At 40.4% G+C, this 21,684-nt stretch overlaps 1 protein-coding gene across 1 annotated transcript in view; it reads left to right on the top strand.

Annotated features, from left to right (window-relative positions):
• Positions 1-716: 716 nt before the first annotated feature.
• The window catches only part of LOC134663783 (E3 ubiquitin-protein ligase MIB1), a 255,207-nt gene continuing 234,239 nt past the window's right edge, over positions 717-21,684 (top strand). Inside the window, 10 exon segments of the mRNA XM_063520271.1 lie at positions 717-866; positions 1,220-1,415; positions 1,712-1,908; positions 2,463-2,630; positions 3,805-3,912; positions 4,446-4,645; positions 7,457-7,601; positions 8,045-8,186; positions 9,200-9,378; positions 12,549-12,818. Coding sequence (XP_063376341.1) covers positions 756-866; positions 1,220-1,415; positions 1,712-1,908; positions 2,463-2,630; positions 3,805-3,912; positions 4,446-4,645; positions 7,457-7,601; positions 8,045-8,186; positions 9,200-9,378; positions 12,549-12,818 — 1,716 coding nt within the window. The 5' untranslated portion in view covers positions 717-755.

Raw genomic sequence — 21,684 nt, 5'->3', positions numbered from 1 at the left:
CGAGCTGTCACTGTTGCCACTTTTGTTTAGTGTACGATTAACAATGTGGCCCACGTTGCTGTAGCCATGTCGATAAAGTCATATCGATAAACTATCGACATTTCTTGCAATTTTAATTTTACTTCAAAGGCTTAACGATACCTAAAATGACCAAAAACGCTTTTATTCTTTATTGTGGTTATCAGATCACAATTTTATAGTCACGCCCCAGCAGGGAACCAAGGGAAAGTTCAGATATTTAATTAAAATACATAAATACCTCCTAAAATAGGTGTTCCGCAATAATTGAATTATATTATTATATTATAATATATTCATTATCCATTAGCATTTCAATTATGTTTATGTTTAACGAAGATATTGAAGCTTCAATTAATCGCTATTTCGTTCCGCTGTGTAGCGTTTATCGATATATAACATGATTAAAATCGACTTTTCACATCCCTAAAAGAGCACACATATACGCTTGTACGCACACATACACAGCCTGGGCGCATCAAGAAAGGCAACACTTGATTTGAAGTCCATCTTGTCAACAGTATGGTTGTCCTTTTTTGACAAACGGCATTTTAAAAGAGCGAGGAGAGAGAAATGATACTAGTTGCTGCGTCGTGAAAGAGAACAGAAAAGGTTGGGCCCTTGGTTTGTCACTCTTGTCATACAGATCTAATTCAATGAGAAAAGAGCTTCGTTTCAGTTTTCATCTCGAGCTCGACTTTTACTCTTAAATTTTAGCAGGAAGGTTAAACATCATAATGGAGCCTAGTGTTCCAGGTTCTTCAACATCTTCTAGAGCGACTAGATTCATGATGGAAGGCGTAGGAGCTCGTGTTATACGGGGGCCAGATTGGAAGTGGGGCAAACAGGTGCTGCATAGATGTTTATAGTTGACTATTATTTTGATATATAACATGAGCTTAGCTCTTTAATACTTCAGATCTATTATACTTACAATTTACCTTAATGCCGCCTCATTTAAGTATGTATGTATATGTAAAACACTAGTTACAAGCGATGAAAGTTATCTTGTTACGATGCATTCCGAAATGTATTCGTAGATATTCATTATTGTAAAGATTGCGGTTGATATGTATTTAAACTCGTTATTTTGAAGCTTCATTCTTTTTTAACGTTACATTTATTAACATACTCGCGAAGTACAAACATAATATCTAAGATATAAAATGCCTTTTATAACTTGTTTACAAACTACTTCCAGGACGGAGGGGAGGGGCATGTAGGTACCGTGAGAAACTTTGAATCACCAGAAGAGGTAGTGGTTGTGTGGGACAATGGAACTGCTGCGAATTACAGATGCTCTGGAGCTTACGACTTAAGAATCCTGGACAGTGCTCCCACTGGTGTTAAACATGAAGGAACTATGTGTGATACATGCCGGCAACAACCTATATTTGGTAATATATTCTTGCTCAATTTAACTATTCACATCTATGCTAAGACTCTATGAGATATTGTGAGCCTTATTGGTCTTTGCCATTTAGACCTAGAAATATTATAATACATTTATTTTAATTGGTTAAAAGTTTTTGTCAAAATTTAAATATTCAGAAGATTATTGTACTTTTTATAGAAATATACATAATTTTGATATCTATGATTAATTAGATTGATACCAGAAAGCCATTTATTAAATTAATAATATCAGGATTATTTATAATAATAAAATACCAAATATTCTTTGGTTCATTAGGAATTCGCTGGAAGTGTGCTGAATGCAGTAACTACGACTTGTGCTCTGTGTGCTACCATGGGGACAAGCATCATTTACGCCACAGATTCTACCGCATCAGTGCCCCAGGAGCTCAACGCTGCCTGGTGGAGCCGCGCCGCAAGAGCAAGAAACAAGCTGTTAGGGGAATATTCCCAGGAGCTAGGGTTGTGAGAGGGGTATGTGTAACTTTCTTATATTATTTTTGAAACCTACTGATCCAATTTAGATTTCCTGCATACAATTTTTTGTACATATTCCAAAATCTATTTTGAACTTTAATTGTGTAACTAAGGGTTCCAATTTCAAAAACAAAACAATTGCTTTTGGGTCTCTGGCGGATAAGGCTTCCTCAAATTTCTCCACTACTGGGTCTAGTTCTGCTTATGTCATTCCTTAGAAAAATAATGATTTCTTTTGGAATAATAGAGGTGGTGAAGTTTCATCTTATAAACATAGAATCTTTGATTGATATGAGGTAATTTTTAACATTATTTGAAAACTCTTTTATATGAAATTTGATATGAATAATGAGTAATTACATTAATCGTTAAAAAAAAAAACAAGTGCAGTGATATACACGCATCAGCTCTCAGCTGCTAGTAATATAATAATATAATAATAATAATAATTTATGTCTTATGAAGTCAAAACCCAACCTTCCGGTTTTGGCAAAAAATCGAGATTCAGTTATTGTTACTGTTTTCTTTATATTCTATTACAATGTTTAAAGGTTGACTGGCAATGGGAAGACCAAGATGGCGGAAATGGCAGAAGAGGGAAAGTGAATGAGATCCAAGACTGGTCTGCGGCCAGTCCGCGGTCAGCTGCTTATGTGGTCTGGGACAATGGAGCTAAGAACCTTTACAGAGTAGGATTTGAGGGAATGGCTGATCTCAAGGTAATAATATTATTAACTCTTATTAATAGTATACACGGTGTAGCATGAGAAAACCGAATAATTTTAACCACACATTTCTGAGCTCAAAAGAAGAAAAAAAAACCGGGCAAGTGCGAGTCGGACTCGCGCACGAAGGGTTCCGTACCATAATGCAAAAAAAAAACAAAAAAAAAGCAAAAAGAAAACGGTCACCCATCCAAGTACTGACCCCTCCCGACGTTGCTTAACTTTGGTCAAAAATCACGTTTGTTGTATGGGAGCCCCATTTAAATCTTTATTTTATTCTGTTTTTAGTATTTGTTGTTATAGCGGCAGCAGAAATACATCATCTGTGAAAATTTCAACTGTCTAGCTATCACGGTTCGTGAGATACAGCCTGGTGACAGACGGACGGACGGACGGACAGCGAAGTCTTAGTAATAGGGTCCCGTTTTACCCTTTGGGTACGGAACCCTAAAAATGTAATATGAGTTTAGTCAATTTTGCTAAAAAAAAAAATTTTTTTTTTTGTTTTTAATTTTTTTCAATTTTTTGAATGTACTTGTACATACAACATAAGTTTTATTGGTAAACTTGTCACTTAAAATTGATTTTTACATTTTTTTTCGTAAAACCTTTTTTTTGCAAAGTGTTACTTATCACTTTCTGACATTTATCAATAAGGATATTTAGACTACGCCCCATAGCAGGAACATCGCCATCAAAAAGGTGTTTTGCACTATGTAACAATAAAAACATGTTTTTTTTTATTGGTATTAACTCTGAAACTAGGCGAATTTCAAAAAAGTTTATAGGACATTTTTGTCTCTAAATATGATCAGGAATACGCTGTTGAAATTATTCGGTTTCGTCATGTTACACCGTGTATACTATAAGAGTTAAGTAGTTCAGTAACTAAAAGGGGCATTCCATGAGCTGTCCAGTACATTCAAATGTATTTTATTTCGTATATTACCTACATTTTTTCAACTGTTCAAGTCGGTTATTATTTTTCATGTCCATTGTGACTGAAATAAAAAACTTCTCTTCAGAAAATTCGCCTTTGTATGGGCCAACAGCTTACAATTTCGTGGAATAGTCCAAAAGACAAAGTTGTAAATTAGTTGTATTTCAGTCTTATTTGGTGAAATATAGTGAAATTTTAAAAATCAAGTGTTCCATGTTTTGTTTCCAGGTTATGAACGACGTAAAAGGTCAAAACGTATACAAAGAACATCTCCCGCTATTGGGAGAGCTAGGCCCTGGCCGCACGGGCCCTCATGGGCTGCAAGTTGGTGATCAGGTAAGAAAAAACTTTTTAGATAAGTATTCACATTGTTCAATGTATTAATAAACTATTTCAATGTATTAGTAAACTTTTATTAATAAAGAGTCGTAATCTCATCTTGTAAGCGAAGTTTATAGGTTAACCCAACGCAATTCATTTAGCTAAATGACAGTATAGATTTTGTTAAAAGATGTAAATAAATATTTGAAAATGTGAAAATATTAGATAGAGATCTACTCATATACACTGGCGCTATCACTATAATTAGCATTGCATCACTGTTGTAACACAAAACTGAGTATTCTTAAATACTTAATTGTAGCTAGATACAGATTGCAAATATACGACAAATGTAGGTCATAGTTATTGAATTCAAATAAATTCAATTGTATGGTATGAATAAATTATTGCATCGTACGAATATCGCAAAACGCAGAACTCTGCGTACTGAGCGCCACTGGCACAAACTGTAAACAAACCGTCTTGATTCATCAATGTCTTATTTACAAGTATTCTAAGTGGAATCGTATTTGTTCTTTTAATTTCAGGTCAACGTCGACCTGGATCTCGAGATCGTGCAGTCGCTGCAAATCGGGCACGGCGGCTGGACGGATGGCATGTTCGAGTGTCTCGGGACCACTGGCACCGTCGTCGGCATCGACGAGGACCATGATATTGTCGTCACGTATCCCAGCGGGAACCGGTGGACGTTCAACCCCGCTGTCTTAACTAAGGTATAGTCAAATTGGTGGTTGTGGGACGGACGGCATGTTCGAGTGTCTCGGGACCACTGGCACCGTCGTCGGTATCGACGAGGACCATGATATCGTCGTTACGTATCCCAGCGGCAACCGGTGGACATTCAACCCTGCTGTCTTAACTAAGGTATAGTTACATTGGTTGTTGTTGGACGGACGGTATGTTCGAGTGTCTCGGGACCACTGGCACCGTCGGCGGCATCGACGAGGACCATGATATTGTCGTCACGTATCCCAGCGGCAACCGGTGGACGTTCAACCCCGCTGTCCTAACTAAGGTATAGTCAAATTTGTGGTTGTTGGACGGACGGCATGTTCGAGTGTCTCGGGACCACTGGCACCGTCGTCGGCATCGACGAGGACCATGATATAGTCGTCACGTATCCCAGCGGGAACCGGTGGACGTTCAACCCCGCTGTCCTAACTAAGGTATAGTCAAATTTGTGGTTGTTGGACGGATGGCATGTTGGAGTGTCTCGGGACCACTGGCACCGTCGTCGGCATCGACGAGGACCATGATATTGTCGTCACGTATCCCAGCGGGAACCGGTGGACGTTCAACCCCGCTGTCCTAACTAAGGTATAGTCAAATTTGTGGTTGTTGGACGGACGGCATGTTCGAGTGTCTCGGGACCACTGGCACCGTCGTCGGCATCGACGAGGACCATGATATTGTCGTCACGTATCCCAGCGGCAACCGGTGGACGTTCAACCCCGCTGTCCTAACTACTTAAGGTATAGTCAAATTTGTGGTTGTTGGACGGACGGCATGTTCGAGTGTCTCGGGACCACAGGCACCGTTGTTGGTATCGACGAGGACCATGATATCGTCGTCACGTATCCCAGCGGGACCCGGTGGACGTTCAACCCCGCTGTCTTAACGTAAGGTATAGTTACATTGGTTGTTGTTGGTCGGACGGCATGTTCGAGTGTCTCGGGACCACTGGCACCGTTGTCGGTATCGACGAGGACCATGATATCGTCGTCACGTATCCCAGCGGGACCCGGTGGACGTTCAACCCCGCTGTCTTAACGTAAGGTATAGTTACATTGGTTGTTGTTGGTCGGACGGCATGTTCGAGTGTCTCGGGACCACAGGCACCGTTGTTGGTATCGACGAGGACCATGATATCGTCGTCACGTATCGCAGCGGGACCCGGTGGACGTTCAACCCCGCTGTCTTAACGTAAGGTATAGTTACATTGGTTGTTGTTGGACGGACGGCATGTTCGAGTGTCTCGGGACCACTGGCACCGTTGTCGGTATCGACGAGGACCATGATATCGTCGTCACGTATCCGAGCGGGAACCGGTGGACGTTCAACCCCGCTGTCTTAACTAAGGTATAGTTACATTGGTTGTTGTTGGTCGGACGGCATGTTCGAGTGTCTCGGGACCACAGGCACCGTTGTTGGTATCGACGAGGACCATGATATCGTCGTCACATATCCCAGCGGGACCCGGTGGACGTTCAACCCCGCTGTCTTAACGTAAGGTATAGTTACATTGGTTGTTGTTGGTCGGACGGCATGTTCGAGTGTCTCGGGACCACTGGCACCGTTGTCGGTATCGACGAGGACCATGATATCGTCGTCACGTATCCGAGCGGGAACCGGTGGACGTTCAACCCCGCTGTCTTAACTAAGGTATAGTTACATTGGTTGTTGTTGGACGGACGGCATGTTCGAGTGTCTCGGGATCACTGGCACCGTTATCGGTATCGACGAGGACCATGATATAGTCGTCACGTATCCGAGCGGGAACCGGTGGACTTTCAACCCCACTGTCTTAACTAAGGTATAGTTACATTGGTTGTTGTTGGTCGGACGGCATGTTCGAGTGTCTCGGGACCACTGGCACCGTCGTCGGCATCGACGAGGACCATGATATTGTCGTCACGTATCCCAGCGGCAACCGGTGGACGCTCAACCCCGCTGTCTTAACTAAGGTATATTTACATTGGTTGTTGTTGGTCGGACGGCATGTTCGAGTGCCTCGGGACCACTGGCACCGTCGTCGGTATCGACGAGGACCATGATATCGTCGTCACATATCCCAGCGGCAACCGGTGGACGTTCAACCCCGCTGTCTTAACTAAGGTATAGTTGCATTGGTTGTTGTTGGACGGACGGCATGTTCGAGTGTCTCGGGACCACTGGCACGGTCTCGGTATCGACGAGGACCATGATATCGTCGTCACGTATCCCAGCGGCAACAGGTGGACGTTCAACCCCGCTGTCTTAACTGAGGTATAGTCAGATTGGTCGTTGTTGGACGGACATGTTCGAGTGTTTCGGAACCACAGTCACCATCGGATGTCGTGAGTGTTGTGTGTAGGCAAAGTGACAAGCCTAGCGTACAAGTGAATAATCAAGATCAAGTGCGGGTAGTTCGCAAAACCCGCGCAGCAAGAAGATGTTGATACAATTCCTCGCCAGTCTGCCTCTGACCACGAACGTAACGTCACGTTCGAAACGCCAGGCTATAAATAAACGTAAGTTTTACGCGATTAACTCTCGTGTTCGTTATAAAAGTACGAGTATAAATCGTGTTGGTTAAAATCAATATACCAGCTCTGTTTGAAGGCATCGAAGAACACACACCAATCAATGAATTTAACTTGAGCCGGCGCAGTAACTCTGCATCCCTCGGCATCTATATAGGCAAACAAGCACCGTAGGTCACAAGAGTGTGGTTTTAGTTTAGGGTTCTGTACCAAAATGGTAAAGAAGTAACCGTTATATGCTTCGGCATCCATGGAGTACCAGCCGTAAATTATTCAGTGTCGTTACAGGTATGCAGCGGGAACATGAGCGCGTCAGCATCGGGCAGCGGTGCAGCCTCCAGTGGCTTCGCGGTCGGCGACCTCGTGCAGGTGTGCGCCGACCAGGAGCGGGTCAAAGCGCTGCAGCGCGGGCACGGCGAGTGGGCCGAGGCCATGGCTCCGGTTAGTGAACCATTACAACTGTAACCCACTTCAAACATGGCTAAAGACGTTAATCAGGGTTTCCGCGATCGAGATTTCCACTAGATGGCAGCACCGTGACGAGAGGTCTTTTTGACAGCTGCTGTCAAAATCCACCAATAAAAAAAAACATGGTTAAACATGATTGGTGGGATTATGGCAGCTAGACCTCTCGCCACGGTGCTGCAATCTAGTGAAAAACCCGATCGCGGAAACCCTCATTGGGCAGATGCACCACGTCAAGGTGTATCCATGCAGAGTACGGAGTCAAACTTATCAGCAAGATGACTTATCGGGGTGACACGAAAACAATTGCCAAACTTTTATTTTCTCCGTAGTTGACAATTAATAATATCTAATTTTGCTGTTACTGTTCAAGTTATCAGCAAACTTTTTTCAATGATTAAACTTCATATTTGTTACAGACTCTCGGAAAAATAGGTCGCGTGCAGCAGATTTACCACGACAACGATCTGAAAGTGGAAGTGTGCAATACGTCGTGGACCTACAACCCCAACGCTGTCACCAAAGTCTCCTCAATCGGTACCATTCCGGAAAACTCTTCAGGTAAGTTTAGTTTGACTGTAGTATTGTGTTTCTGGCAGATTTTAGCAGCTCGACGACTAGCGCATATTTTGCGTACTGTTAGTTGAAAACCAAATTACATATGCAGTTATGCTGGAATTTATATTATGTTCTTAAAATAAGACGCATCTAATCTTGGTAGTCTTTGAAGACAATCGAGGCCTAACTGAAAGTCAAAGCCGGAGTTTATTGTAATTTGTTTGAAGTTTGCAGAGAATCGAGATTTCTAGAGACTACTAAGGGTGGCATTCCACCTGTCCAATATTGATCAAATGTGCATTGCGTCTCAGTCTCTCATCATTAAGCAAAATGTGAGGCGCAAATAAAAATTTGATCAAATATTGAACAGGTGGAATACCACCCTTAAGCCGCGTCTCGATATCGCGCAGCGGCCGCGTGAGCATTGTTCGACCGCGGCAAACCTGTATTTTGGCTCGCGAGCCAATTTAGGCGCCGTCTTGAACTATAGCGTGGCAGCCGCGCGCGGCATGCGATCCGACGATCGACCACATTATATCACAAAAATAAATTTTTCGGAACGAAGTATAGTCAAATAGAAAAGTGATCTGTTGCGATACTCACTACATTTACTTTTCCATAGAAACTGTTCAGCGCCGTATAATTTAATTAAAGTACGACACTTTTCATTATCGATGTATGCGGCCGCGCGAGTCAACTGAAATATATACACATCCGTCCCAACTGCGCGCGAACATTCCTTTGCTGCGCGTCGAAAAACCGACAATGTATGGCTCGTCGCGCGGCGCGTTCGAGCGCGCCAATGATCGAGTTGGCTCGCGCGGAAGCCCGGTATCCATTGCGCGCAGCTGCCGTTCGAGCCAATGTTCGATAATTTGCCGCGCGATATGGAGACGGGGCTGAACTAAACAATTTTACAGCCATTTTAACAACGCGTTTTCGTGCAAAATGCAATGTATGTTTTAGATATGACTCGGTGATGATGTATTGTAATGAAATGATTGTGCATAACTTAGGCGAGCGCCTGTCGGCGCTCCTGAAGAAGCTGTTCGAGACGCACGTGACGGGCGACACGAGCGAGGAGCTGGTGAAGGCGGCCACTAACGGCGACGCCGCGCGCTGCGCCGACATCCTGGCGCGCGCCGACACGCCCGCCGACGTCAACGGCGTGTTCGGCGGACACACCGCGCTGCAGGTGGGTGGTGTACGTGGGACACACGTGGGCACGGACGAGGCCGCCACAGTGTGACCACCAACCAGGGATCGGATACCGGTATTTTTGTATGGGAACGAAAGTCGAATTTTTTATCTTTTGTTAATTGGGTCGATCAGTTGATAAGAGGTTGGTAAGAGGATATTTTATGCATAATTTCAAAAGCTTTCCATGAAATAGAATTAATTTGGCTTATATCGATGGCAAAAGTTTTAAACGGCCACTAAGTATCGCTTTAGTAATTGGGAAAACCGCTTTTTGTCGCGGGTAAGTCCGTTCGCATCTTTTATTTTATTATCTTATTTGTTTTCATATCTTTACTTTAGCGTGGCTCTTCTCTTCGTTCGCAGTTTTCTTATTCGGGGAATATTTTTACAATTGCGTTTGTGGACACGGACCAAGGCACATGCTATGTTACCGCGCATAGTTCATTCTACTATTTCAACCCGAGCCAACAATTCCAGCCTGTGTGTGGACTGTGCACCATAGGTCTAAGCCTATTATTCTCGACATCAGTCTGAGCGTGAGCAGTACACCAGAGACCTGAGCCTGTTCCTGCTAAACCATTCGACGACTCACTTTGTATATTTCTCTAGATTAAATTATTGCCCGTAGCCTCTGTTCCTGTCTGGTACCAGTAGGGAACACATAGCCTGCTAGGAAGTTTTTTTATTAGTTTATAAGGTAGATTTCGGTGACAGTGCTTATATTGTTACTTAATTGATTTCGGTGGCACGGTGCTTATTAAAAATTACCTATATTATTACTTAGCTGATTTCGGTGGCACGTTGCTTTTTAAAAATTACCTATATTGTTACTTAGTTGATTTCGGTGGCACGGTGCTTATTAAAAATTACCTATATTGTTGCTTAGCTGATTTCGGTGGCAGTTACCTTTTTTTTTAAACTATCAAGGCAAGGTGTTTATCCTTTTAAATTGTAAATAAAACGTTTTATCACGTGGCAATTTTGGTATATTTTATTTTAGTACTAACTATGCTACAATATATATTGAAATAGTTATTTCTTGTTGTTATTCTGTCCCATCAGCCAGGCCCCTATTTCACCAAGTACGACAGGTACGATATTGTCAAAAAATTACAGACCTCGGTTTCACCACGCCGACATTTGTCAGTGACATATGTCGAGTGACAATTGTCAAGTGACAGGTGACAGGTGACAATTTCGTAAATTGTTTTGTATAGAATTTCATATAAACTTGACAGCTATTTTGGTACAATTGGATGGACATCTTAAATTTAATGACATTTATTTTGTGAAACATATAATTAAATGTAATTTTTACTAGTCGACATATTTGTTAATTCTTGACAAGAGATTGTTAATTGCTTTCAATGTGCCGTGTTGTCATCACTAACATGATATTGATTGAGATCCCAACCCCATCTAATGCAGCGTATACCTACATAATTTGTTGACAAGGCGTGAAAACATTATTTTTTTGTTACTTTTAAGTTATTTTTTCTGCAAATGCAAAGTCAGTGACGTCAATGTAGAAATCTGTTCGTACCTACTTTATATATTCCCTTGTATAAGAATATCACCTCTTGCTTTCGCGGAGTTTCTTTTTGTAACTAACCAAAACACTCCAATCCAAATCCTAAATGTTACTAAACGCCTTCATAGGCAACAATTACTATTTATAGTGTAATTATGATTTCATGCTTGTTAAGAAGAATTTAAAAGCGATTTAATGCGATTTTTATTTGTACCCTAAAGGCGAATTTAGGGTACACAGTTTTGCCAACGTTTGCCAATATGGGTTTGCTAACAACGAAAACACTACAATTATCACCCAAGCCTGACACAGCTCCGATCTCATGTCAAGAATTACCGACAAATTGACAAATATGTCGACTTATTATAAAAACTACTCTTGTTTCACCAAATCATTGTCATTAAATGAAAGATGGACAATTGTGACTAAATGCCTGTCAAGTTTGTAAGCACTTCTATACAAAAACAGTTTACGAAATTGTCACTTGTCACCTGTCACTTGACAATTGTCATTCGACATATGTCACTGACAAATATCGGCTTGGTGAAGTAGGGGCCAGGTGACAATAGTAGCATAGTTCCTTAGAATAGCTGCTGTAACATGTTCTACAAAAGTGCTTAGTAGATGTCCCATTATGGAAAGGCCAAAAAATAAGTTTGGTTCATTTAAATATGAAATAATTAGTATTTTAAGAGTGACCCAGGAGACCGTATATTTTGGAAACCGTAGTGTGATCTAAAAAAGCAGTACGATTTTTTAATATCTCTGCTCACTGAACCTACGCTACAACACCTTGATTTAAAATTATAATCCCTTATTATTTATACTTATGCGTGCAATTCCAATCATTAGTTATTCGTTACATTCTAGTCTATATTGCGAGACCAATACGTGGTTTACAAGGGTAATCAGGATTTTATAGTATGTTACTCAACAAGTTCCTCGCTCGTGTCGCTGATATAAAACGCCGGTGACAATGTCCTAAACTCTGTTATGCTACTATGTAGCGTTTACGAGATGCTAAGCTGTAAAGCGGTAATTTTGTGCAAGTTCTTTATTTTTCCGCTGGTAACTTCGTAACAACACTTGTAGTAGCGGGCTTGCACTACAAATTCAGCCATTAAATTATCTCTGTACCACAAAGTTGTGTGTTTCCGAAATTATATGTGGTTGAAAATTTTTGTTTGTCTATTTCATAAACTACTAGGATCTATCAATACTACCATAACAAGGGTACGATCCAGCTGATGCGAAGATCTGTAACCTAAGTGCTTGGAACTCTAAAGTGCATTGTTGTTATGCATTGCAGACTCATTTTGTAAGTATATGCAACGTACATAGCAAAGTTTTTGACTGCATACTTACAATATTTTTTGTGCAAATGGCAATTGGTAATTTCTGCGCAGAAGGGGTTAATTTTATTTCAAAGGAATTGTAGACCGTATTGTCTGTTCCGTGTCTAGGTATTGTAGTAGTAGTAGGCCAGCCATCTGTATCACTATAAAAGCACCTACGCAAGAACTAAATCTTTCACTCCAGTTTCCCGCCCCTTGCGAAAAATTGCATCTACATTTTCCACCTTCCAGTTACACGAATAACCATATTTTGAATAACATGGTCATTTTGTTTGTCAGGCGGCAGCTCAAAACGGCCACCTGGAAGTGATCCGCGCGCTGGTCGAGGCGGGCGCGGACGCGGACGCGGAGGACCGCGACGGCGACCGCGCGGCTCATCATGCCGCGTTCGGAGACGAACCCTCGGCTCTTCGGGCCCTTGCCGCTGCTGGCGCGGATTTAAACGCGAGGAATAGGCGGCGGCAGACTCCGCTACATATAGCAGTGAATAAGGGACACCTGGGCGTCGTCAGGACGTTATTACAGCTTGCTGTGCATCCGAGTTTACAGGTTAGTTTTAGGTTAAGATGTCAAAAAATCAAGTATGTTGTTAAGCTTAATAATATCGATTTTTGCACCATGTGGCATTCAGTCACCTAGACTGCGCGTTCGAAGATGAATTTTCGGTTTTCCGCGCTTTTGCCGCGGCTGGAGCAAATTTAAAAGGCGGCGGAAGACTTCGCTGCATGTATCAGTGAGTAAGTGTTATCTGGGCGTCGTCAGGACGTTCCTAAAGCTCGCTCTGTGAGTATGCAGGTCAGTACGAATATGATGGTCATATTTGTTGTAATGTCAGTGTCTGTCGCGTGGTGTTAAAAAGTGACACTTATTTTATCACGTGGATAAATCCATAATTCTCTTCTATAGCGTTCGGATAGTAAAATGATTATAATGCTTCGAAAAACGAACATTTGCACCACGTGACATAAGCCCATCTGGAAATGACCCACGCGCTCGTTTGTGGTGAGGCATATGGGTACTTATTTTAATCGTAGAGCGCCGACTGTCCACTCTGTCAATGAGGACTTTTTTTTAACTGTCATAAAAACTTGCTCATCGCAGCTCGCTAATGGTCGACGGTCAGACAGACCTCAATCACGTAATTACACACAAACAATTTAAATTTAATACATATAGGTAATTTAAACATTTTATACCCAGAGTATCCTAGTTTTTCTTACATTTAACCATAACATCGACAAGATAGGTATACTTTTCGTTTTATATCGTTATTTGGAAATCAACATGCATCATAGCCTGCGCCCTAATTGGCGCGCGTTCGCTACATACGTGCCCTAGTTGACAAGCAGACGTACGATGACATTCAATCCTGTCATATGTCCATATGTACATACAGAGGCGCAATTACGTATTGATTTTGACAGCTTGCAATCATGCAAATATTTTCTAATTCGTCGCTATACCTACTACATGGCCACGTCCACATATAGTTCGTTTTTTTTAGCATTAGAAAGAATTTGCAAGAAGGTAAGCGATCTTGAAATATCTTTTAATTGAAAAACGCTTATTAAAAATCAAAAACTATTACTTATGAAAGCAGAAGAATATAAATGATCGTATTAGATTCGTATAATTGTTACATATTTGCCGTAACTTATTTTTAAAATGTGTTTTTCAATTAAAAGACACATCAAGATTGTTTACCTTATTTCTAATGCTAAAAAAACGAACTATAGGAATTATTAGGATTTTAATATAGAATTCGTGAATTTCGTTCGTGTAATCTGCATAGAAGTCGTTTAACTGCCAACAGTCCTTCAACACTTTCATCCAACTTTATTCAATTCAAAAATAAATCTTGCTTCTCAAACACTTCGCGCGTTTAGTTAATTACCCATGCTTCGTAAACTTTAAAATAACCGGAGGTTAAATTGAAGCTAAACTGTACTTTTTGTCGTCTGAAAATAAAAAACCGGGCAAGTGCGAGTCGGACTCGCGCACGAAGGGTTCCATACCATAAAGCAAAAAAAAAAGGAAAAAAATGCAAAAAGAAAACGGTCACCCATCCAAGTACTGACCACGCCCGACGTTGCTTAACTTTGGTCAAAAATCACGTTTGCTGTATGGGAGCCCCACTTAAATCTTTATTTTATTCTGTTTTTAGTATTTGTTGTTATAGCGGCAACAGAAATACATCATCTGTGAAAATTTCAACAGTCTAGCTATCACGGTTCGTGAGTTACAGCCTGGTGACAGACAGACGGACAGACGGACGGACGGACGGACAGCGAAGTCTTAGTAATAGGGTCCCGTTTTACCCTTTGGGTACGGAACCATAAAAATGCATTATTAAGCGCTGTTACTTGCTATGGTAGCCTAGCGGTAAGAGCGTGCGACTATAAATAATACGGAAGCTGTACATCGAATAAGTTACGATGGTAAAATTTCTTCTAATCATCAATTAAGTGTTACCTCATCAAGCCATATCACAGTAGCTCGCATATCATAGATACTTGTATCATAGGAACCAGAAAAACCTTAAAAAGAACCGTGAAACATGCTAAAAGGGTTAACTTTTTTGTGCTGGTTTACACTGTTTTGCTCATTTATAAGATAATAGGTACGTATATTATGTAACTATAGGTACCTTCAGTGTCGTTAATCTGCAAGCTTATCATTTGTTCAAATCCGCTTATGCCGATAAAGTTTTTCCCAAGGGCGCGCACCGAACCACATTAAACCTTAGGACGGATTAATTACTGTAACTGGCTCGTTCCATATAAACTTATAAAGGGACATATTAACAGGTATTGGATACGAAAATGTATAATTCATATTAGTTTAGTGCTAACCGCCTACGAGTACTACGCCTACGTCAAACTGAAACTTAAATTTGATTTTTGTGTTGTGGTATTTCATTTAACAAGCAAATTTTATGTCGTTTACCTAAAATATTAAGATCAATTTCCATCACCATGATATTCACAAGGTGGACTGATGACCTGGTGAAGGTCGCGGGAGTCCGCTGGATGCGGGTGGCGCAAGACCGGTCATTGTGGCACACTTTGGGGGAGGCCTATGTCCAGCAGTGGACGTCCTCTGGCTGATATGATGATGATGATGATATTTATGACATCAGCAATAATTTGCCTGTAACGGTTAAGACAGACGATTCGTTGCAATGGCCGCGTAATAAAATATAAAACAATTTACATCATTCATAAAAACAATCTTAAAACTAATTGTTATAATATTATTGACCGAGCGAGCACAAAGCGCGAGCGAATCGCCTCCGTTTCATTTAGGGTGAAATTGTCAGGCTGTCCGGCTGTTCTACTTAACAGGTTACATTTCCGGTTCCGATTGTTGATTTGTGAGTAGGTTCTATAATTTGAGTGCCATGGGGGTTGGCAGACCTGCGCGATCTAAAGGTCACAGGGCTACTAGCCATATGTCTTATTGGTACGATATACGTATCTCGCTTAATATAGCCTACAACCTCATATTTCAAAATTTTAACGGCTTATTATTAATAACTACAAAACTAACAATTCAGAACGGTCCTATTATTTGTGCAAAACGAATTAAAAACCAATCAAATGCCTAACTCAGTGAGTTATTGTTTAAGCGTGGGGTTTGATTTATTGAATCAACAATGTTACGCATGAATGTGAATTTCAATAAGAGTTTGAAAATTATAACTTCGGCATTCAGATATGTTAAATTTATACAATTAATGAACGCGGCACCTACATGTAGATAACATTTCACTGTACAGTCAAGAACAGAAGTAGCTACGCGGTTGAAGGGGTTGTAATTACCAGCACTTCAAGCTCGCTCTTGCTTCCATAATAACATTAATAACATAGTTGTGCTTAGATAATTTTGAATACCTCGTTCGCTTAGCGTGCTTCATAAATTTAAGTCCTAACTTATCTCCAGTACGCCGCCCTCTCAAGCCTTTTATTTGGGTTGCAAATAACAGTTTTAAACAAAATGTCAGCAGGTCATTAAAAGGTCAGTTTTATTATGTGTTTAAATTAAATGCTAAGATACTAACTTGGCTATCTGTGCACAATTTATTTCATTCAAAAAGTGGATCGGTCAAGTATACTCAAGATTTCACTTAGTATGCATGGCTACATACGTAACTGATTTCGATACGTTCAACTTTTCTAAGCCAGAATAATTAGGAATGACCGCGGTGCGACATGGTCTTATTTACTTTTATAACGTTGATTACTTCCGTCTATTCGAACCTATGTAATCCGTGGTGAGTATCGCAGAAATGTTAGCACGCCTGGTTAGACGTGTCGGCATTACAGACTACCACATACAGACTCCGCTTTATGAACCATTGACGAACAGCGATGTCACCACACATATTATATTTGCAAATCATACAACGCGGGCCGTACTACTGAAGTGCATCTTACAATTCCTACACCTACACTATTATTTGCTACAATAGCCCATTTTTCCTCGCACCATACTACGCAAATGCCTTCTATACTTGCTACATACATTTTATTACGTGTTATAATTTATGTTACTACAAGGGGCCTAGCCAAGATGCCAATCGTTTATGCTACAACAAAGAAACTCTAAGCCCCTTATTTATTTTATAAACGTCTACTAAAGTTGACAAGCCGATAATAATCGTTTGTCCCTTTCCATCGTACCAATACGTCGGAAAGGGACAAACGATTATTATCGGCTTGTCAAGTAAAGGTTTATGAATAAGGGGGCTAATGTCTATCTATCATTCTTACATATTACTACTAATATTATTAATGCGAAGGTTGGCACTGCTTCGCATTATCAAGTTTTGGAATATTATGCTTTGTTTCACTTAAGAAAACCAACGTTGAGAACAGAGTGCGTGCGAACACCTGTATGTAGTAGCAAACGCTACCAACATTTTTAGAGCTCTCTCTGTTATAATCGGGTACACAGCACTTGCTTTTTGCCAAAAACTACAGAGATCATAATTTTGAAATTCTACTTTTTAAGTCGAATCTTCACGAGGAATTCTACTATGGTCGACAAAATCTTCATCCTTAAAAATATTCTCTTCTGTAGAAAATGGTCTTAATATCCACTCCAATGTCCAGAAAATATTGTTGAAGTCAGCTTATTACTGACGATAGATGCCCATTGCTCAGTCACGGAACTTTCAAATATGATTTTCTCAACTTTGGTATTTTCTAGGGCTTCACAAAGTTGTGTAAACATTGACAAATCGCCAACCTGAACTCTCGTTTGTAAAGTTCCAATTTATGTAAAAAACTTGCAACTTTATCCTGCGCTATTAATATATTCGTCATGTTTCCTTGCAATGAGATATTCAGGCTATTAATTTCACTGAAAAAATCAGCAAGATGCGCAAACATTTGAACAAATGTTTTATCATTAATTTTAGAATAAAACTCAGTTTATTTTTGTGTTTTCCAAAAACAGTCCAATTTCTTCACGAAGCTCATAAATATAGATTCACGTTCGAACTAGATTCTTTCTTTTAGATCTAATCGTTGTTATCTTTCATTAGCTTACTACCCCAGTAAAATACCAGTTTCACCCCCACGGGGGTAATTACCCTTAGTGTGATAGAGACAGATAGCATTTCGTTACCGTAGCGCAAACGATAGGCATCTTGGCTGGGCACCCAGGTAATACACGCACGAACACATAAAACGAACGGACACGCTCTTATAATATCGATCTCGATTCTCGAGTCTCACGTGCTGGTATATCCAGTAAGTGATCTGAGTCGGCATTAATCCTCGTCTCATCCACCGCGGAACCGCCATGCCTTTTCCCGGGACCCGTGTCTCCTGGACTTTTAATCTAGGCTCGAGTTTCCTCTGTAATGAGTGTTGCGACGCTCTTAGACATGCGGTCGTCGTAATTGCCAAACTTTGCCCCATCCTTGACGCCCAGCCCCTCTAACCTTCAGTTGTCACGCTCGATTGCTCTCATGGTAACGCGTGTGTTGGATGCCTTTACAATACTAGTGTGGGCGTAAATCAAAACTTAACAGGTGATGCTATTATTACGGACGTAAGGGCAAAGTCGGACCATCTTGAAAGATTTATTTCCAAAGTGTCGTTAAATCGTTACAAACTCTCTGTTTGACCCACATTCGACTCAGGTGTGTTACTACCTAAATAATTAAAAAGAAGTATAATTTCGATTTGTAACATGGTTTCTCATCTAGGTACAGCTCTATGGAAGATAGTATTTAACGCAATTTCTCGTAGTTGTATGAGCCGGAGTGGGTTTAATTTAGTTAGTTAAATTCAGTGTTTCGAACAAACGCTACGCTTGGCATCTCTAGGAACGCTGATTAACTGAGAAGCGCTGTACTCCGTCAAGGCTTTCGCAGATAAATATTCTAAACGTCTAGAAATTAACCTCAGCAAAACCTTTGTTTCGTTTGCCGCTCAAATTAATTTATAATCGTCGAGTCGAATAAAAAATAAACAGCATTGTTTCCATAAACTTAATAGAAAACTAATTAGGTAGGTATACCTTCTTCGGATAATATCGAAATTAGAAATTTCTTAAGCGACTCCGGTATTCCTGCTGAGAACTTTCTCTGAAATCATTGTTTAATGAAATAACTATCACGGCGAGCTAGCGGCATATTGAAACGCAATTGGGCGTAAAGCTATTTAAATCTGAATAGGGCATTGTGAAGGCGCGTCACCTTGATTCAGGGATGGCGGCGTCTCGTACTTATTAAGTTAGAGTGGCGTCGCCGCGGAGCTCGGAGCCTCGCCGCCCGCGCCGGCCGCTGCCTCCGGGCCCGAGCTCTCACAATCAACCTTAACGGGCTAAATGCCCTCCTCGCGACTCTGTTTGTACATCACTGCCTACGCCACTCCTCTTAATAGACGTAGCTACAGCTTATTCAACATTTTTATTCTTCATTCATTAAAATGTTGGGATATAACCTCGACCATTGAGGAGCGAAATCTACGTCTTGAGAATACTTGACAGACCCACTTTTTGAATGAAATAAGTTGTGCGCAGATATATAGCCAAGTTAGTATCTCTAAGCATGTAATTTAAACACATAATAAAACTGACTTTCTAATGACCTGCTGTCATTTTGTTAGAAAACTGTTTTTTGCAACCCATATAAAAGGCTTGAGAGAGCGACGTAAGTACTGGAAATAAATTAGGACTAAATTCAATAAGAATCCAATTGTTAGCCGCTGAAAAAAGACACAGTTTAAATGGATTACGTTAGGATGGTGTATACACGTCCTAAGGTCTCTACGCCGTAGCAATCGTAGTTCACCAGATCTACAAACGCCACCCGATCTGCGATACTTGTACGTGGTGTAGAAACTCGCTATTTACTTTTCGGTGAAGATTTCTGCATTTTACTATGTGCTTCGGTTTAACCGTAAAGTAAAAGACGGCGCTAGAAGTCAGCAAAGGCGCCTGTTACGTAAATATCTGTTGGGCGTGTTGCGAATTGGACAGAATACGCGATGAGGGGCGCCGTGTACTTCTAACTATATATTGGAAAGAGGTGGAATAACTTACGTTTCAAATTTATATACGTGACGGACAGCTTTATGATAACGCCGTAAAACTCCTTTTGAAAAATAAAGGTACCCTATTCTATGAAGTTAGTACTTCATTTGTTCAAGATAGGTGATAAAAGTTAAGTGGGTGGCATAAAAGTAGCTTAGGTCTTATACTAAGCCAAACAAATGGAGGTTGTTCGCGCTAAATTTGGATTTTTATACACTACGTCGAGAATACATTATTAAAAAATATAAATAGGTACTTATGCATGCAAAGGGCCGTTTTCAAACTTATAAAAAGGCGTGGTAAGTACACTTATTCTAGGATACCATGATGTTTTTAAAAGGTGAAGGAAATTGCCCGAAATTTTATCTCTCGTTGTTTTGTATTTCCTCTTACATCCACCTTAGTTGCTTCTTGTTCCACCTTAGGTGCACCTACATTATATATCTATAATTATGCTTATTTTATATAGTTAATATTCTACCTACGTATATTTTAAATTCGTGAAACAGTAATTTCTGACAAATTTATTTAATACCAACAACATAATTTATACAATGGAATATTTAATATTGTTCACCGAAATACAAACCACTTAAAAACCAAAGAGCAACAGACAATGGTAATTATTGTATTAATGCTACACTACGTATTATTAACTAATTGGGTAATTTTGGTATCATTGTTGTCTGAACTGAGTAATACAAATAATAATACATGAAATATGTATGGAATAATGTTGGAGGATTATATTGTTGCCAATCAGGATTTTATAACACAAATAAGTATAATTTTTCGATGTTTAATGCTGTGGGTCCCAAGACAAAATAATGTCCATAATGTATCGCAAAAAGTTGCCGATTTTTAAAAATACTGATGTAAGTGCATAATTATTTTCCATGGTTTTTTTTTCCGGACAAAAAGTAGGTTACTGAGGTTGACTGAAGTAGGAGGACAAATACGGTGAACGTTTCCGAGAAAAAAACGATGGAAGACATATGCTCTACATCTGTAATTAGTTATTAAAATTTTACTTGAGGACAATATTTGTCCTTGAAATCGCAAAATAAATAGATCTACAGCATGACATCCGAAACCTTATTACTTAATTTAAAAGTCGTATTGAAAGTTTGGAAGCGAGTTACTTTGTTTCTTAGCTGAATAAAATAACTTTCAAGCTTTGACTTTCAGGGTAATTCATGAACTTATTTATTTCATGACTTGGCGAATTGGATTTTGTCCCGGAAAATGCAACTCTGGATTAGGCATTTTTGCAAACTGTACTCAGGGCATACCCAATTGGTCCGAAAGGTGCAACTTTTCCGCTTTAGTAAGAAATGTAGAATTTTTGAGCGCGTGTTACCTGTTAAGTGTCTATCCGCTGCATCGCAAATCCCTCTCCCTGTATCTGTAGGACCCATTATTCATTGAAACAACATTATAAGCCAACAGTGCGAGGGTACATGCCACCAATAGATATCTCAGTGCTTTATTCTTCGATCAAACATTCTTTGACTTAAATAGTTCGTGGCGTGAATATTGTTCTGGACGTACGGATTGCGTAGGTAGGCCAGCCCGGCTCACAACATTATTATGGCGATTCTTGTTCCAACGAACAGACCTGGCGGTAAAATTCGTTCCCCTAAAACTGCTGGTCCCATAACTCATTAATCTCATTATAGAGTTTTCCAGTGTTAAACAACATTATAAGCAAACAGTGCGAGGCCGTTTGCCACCAAACGGAAATTCACAGCCCTTCCATTTCTGGTTATGCGTCGATTTATATTCTGCGCCCACTCGCCGCCTGAGAAATCTCATGTTGGAGGTGCTCTTTCAATTTGAATCGGAACACTCGGATCGGGGAATAATG

Source organism: Cydia fagiglandana, chromosome 4 (assembly GCF_963556715.1).
Source record: "Cydia fagiglandana chromosome 4, ilCydFagi1.1, whole genome shotgun sequence".
Taxonomy (NCBI): domain Eukaryota; kingdom Metazoa; phylum Arthropoda; class Insecta; order Lepidoptera; family Tortricidae; genus Cydia; species Cydia fagiglandana.
The sequence above is the reverse complement of the archived record's forward strand: the minus strand, read 5'-3'. Positions and strand labels throughout refer to the sequence as shown.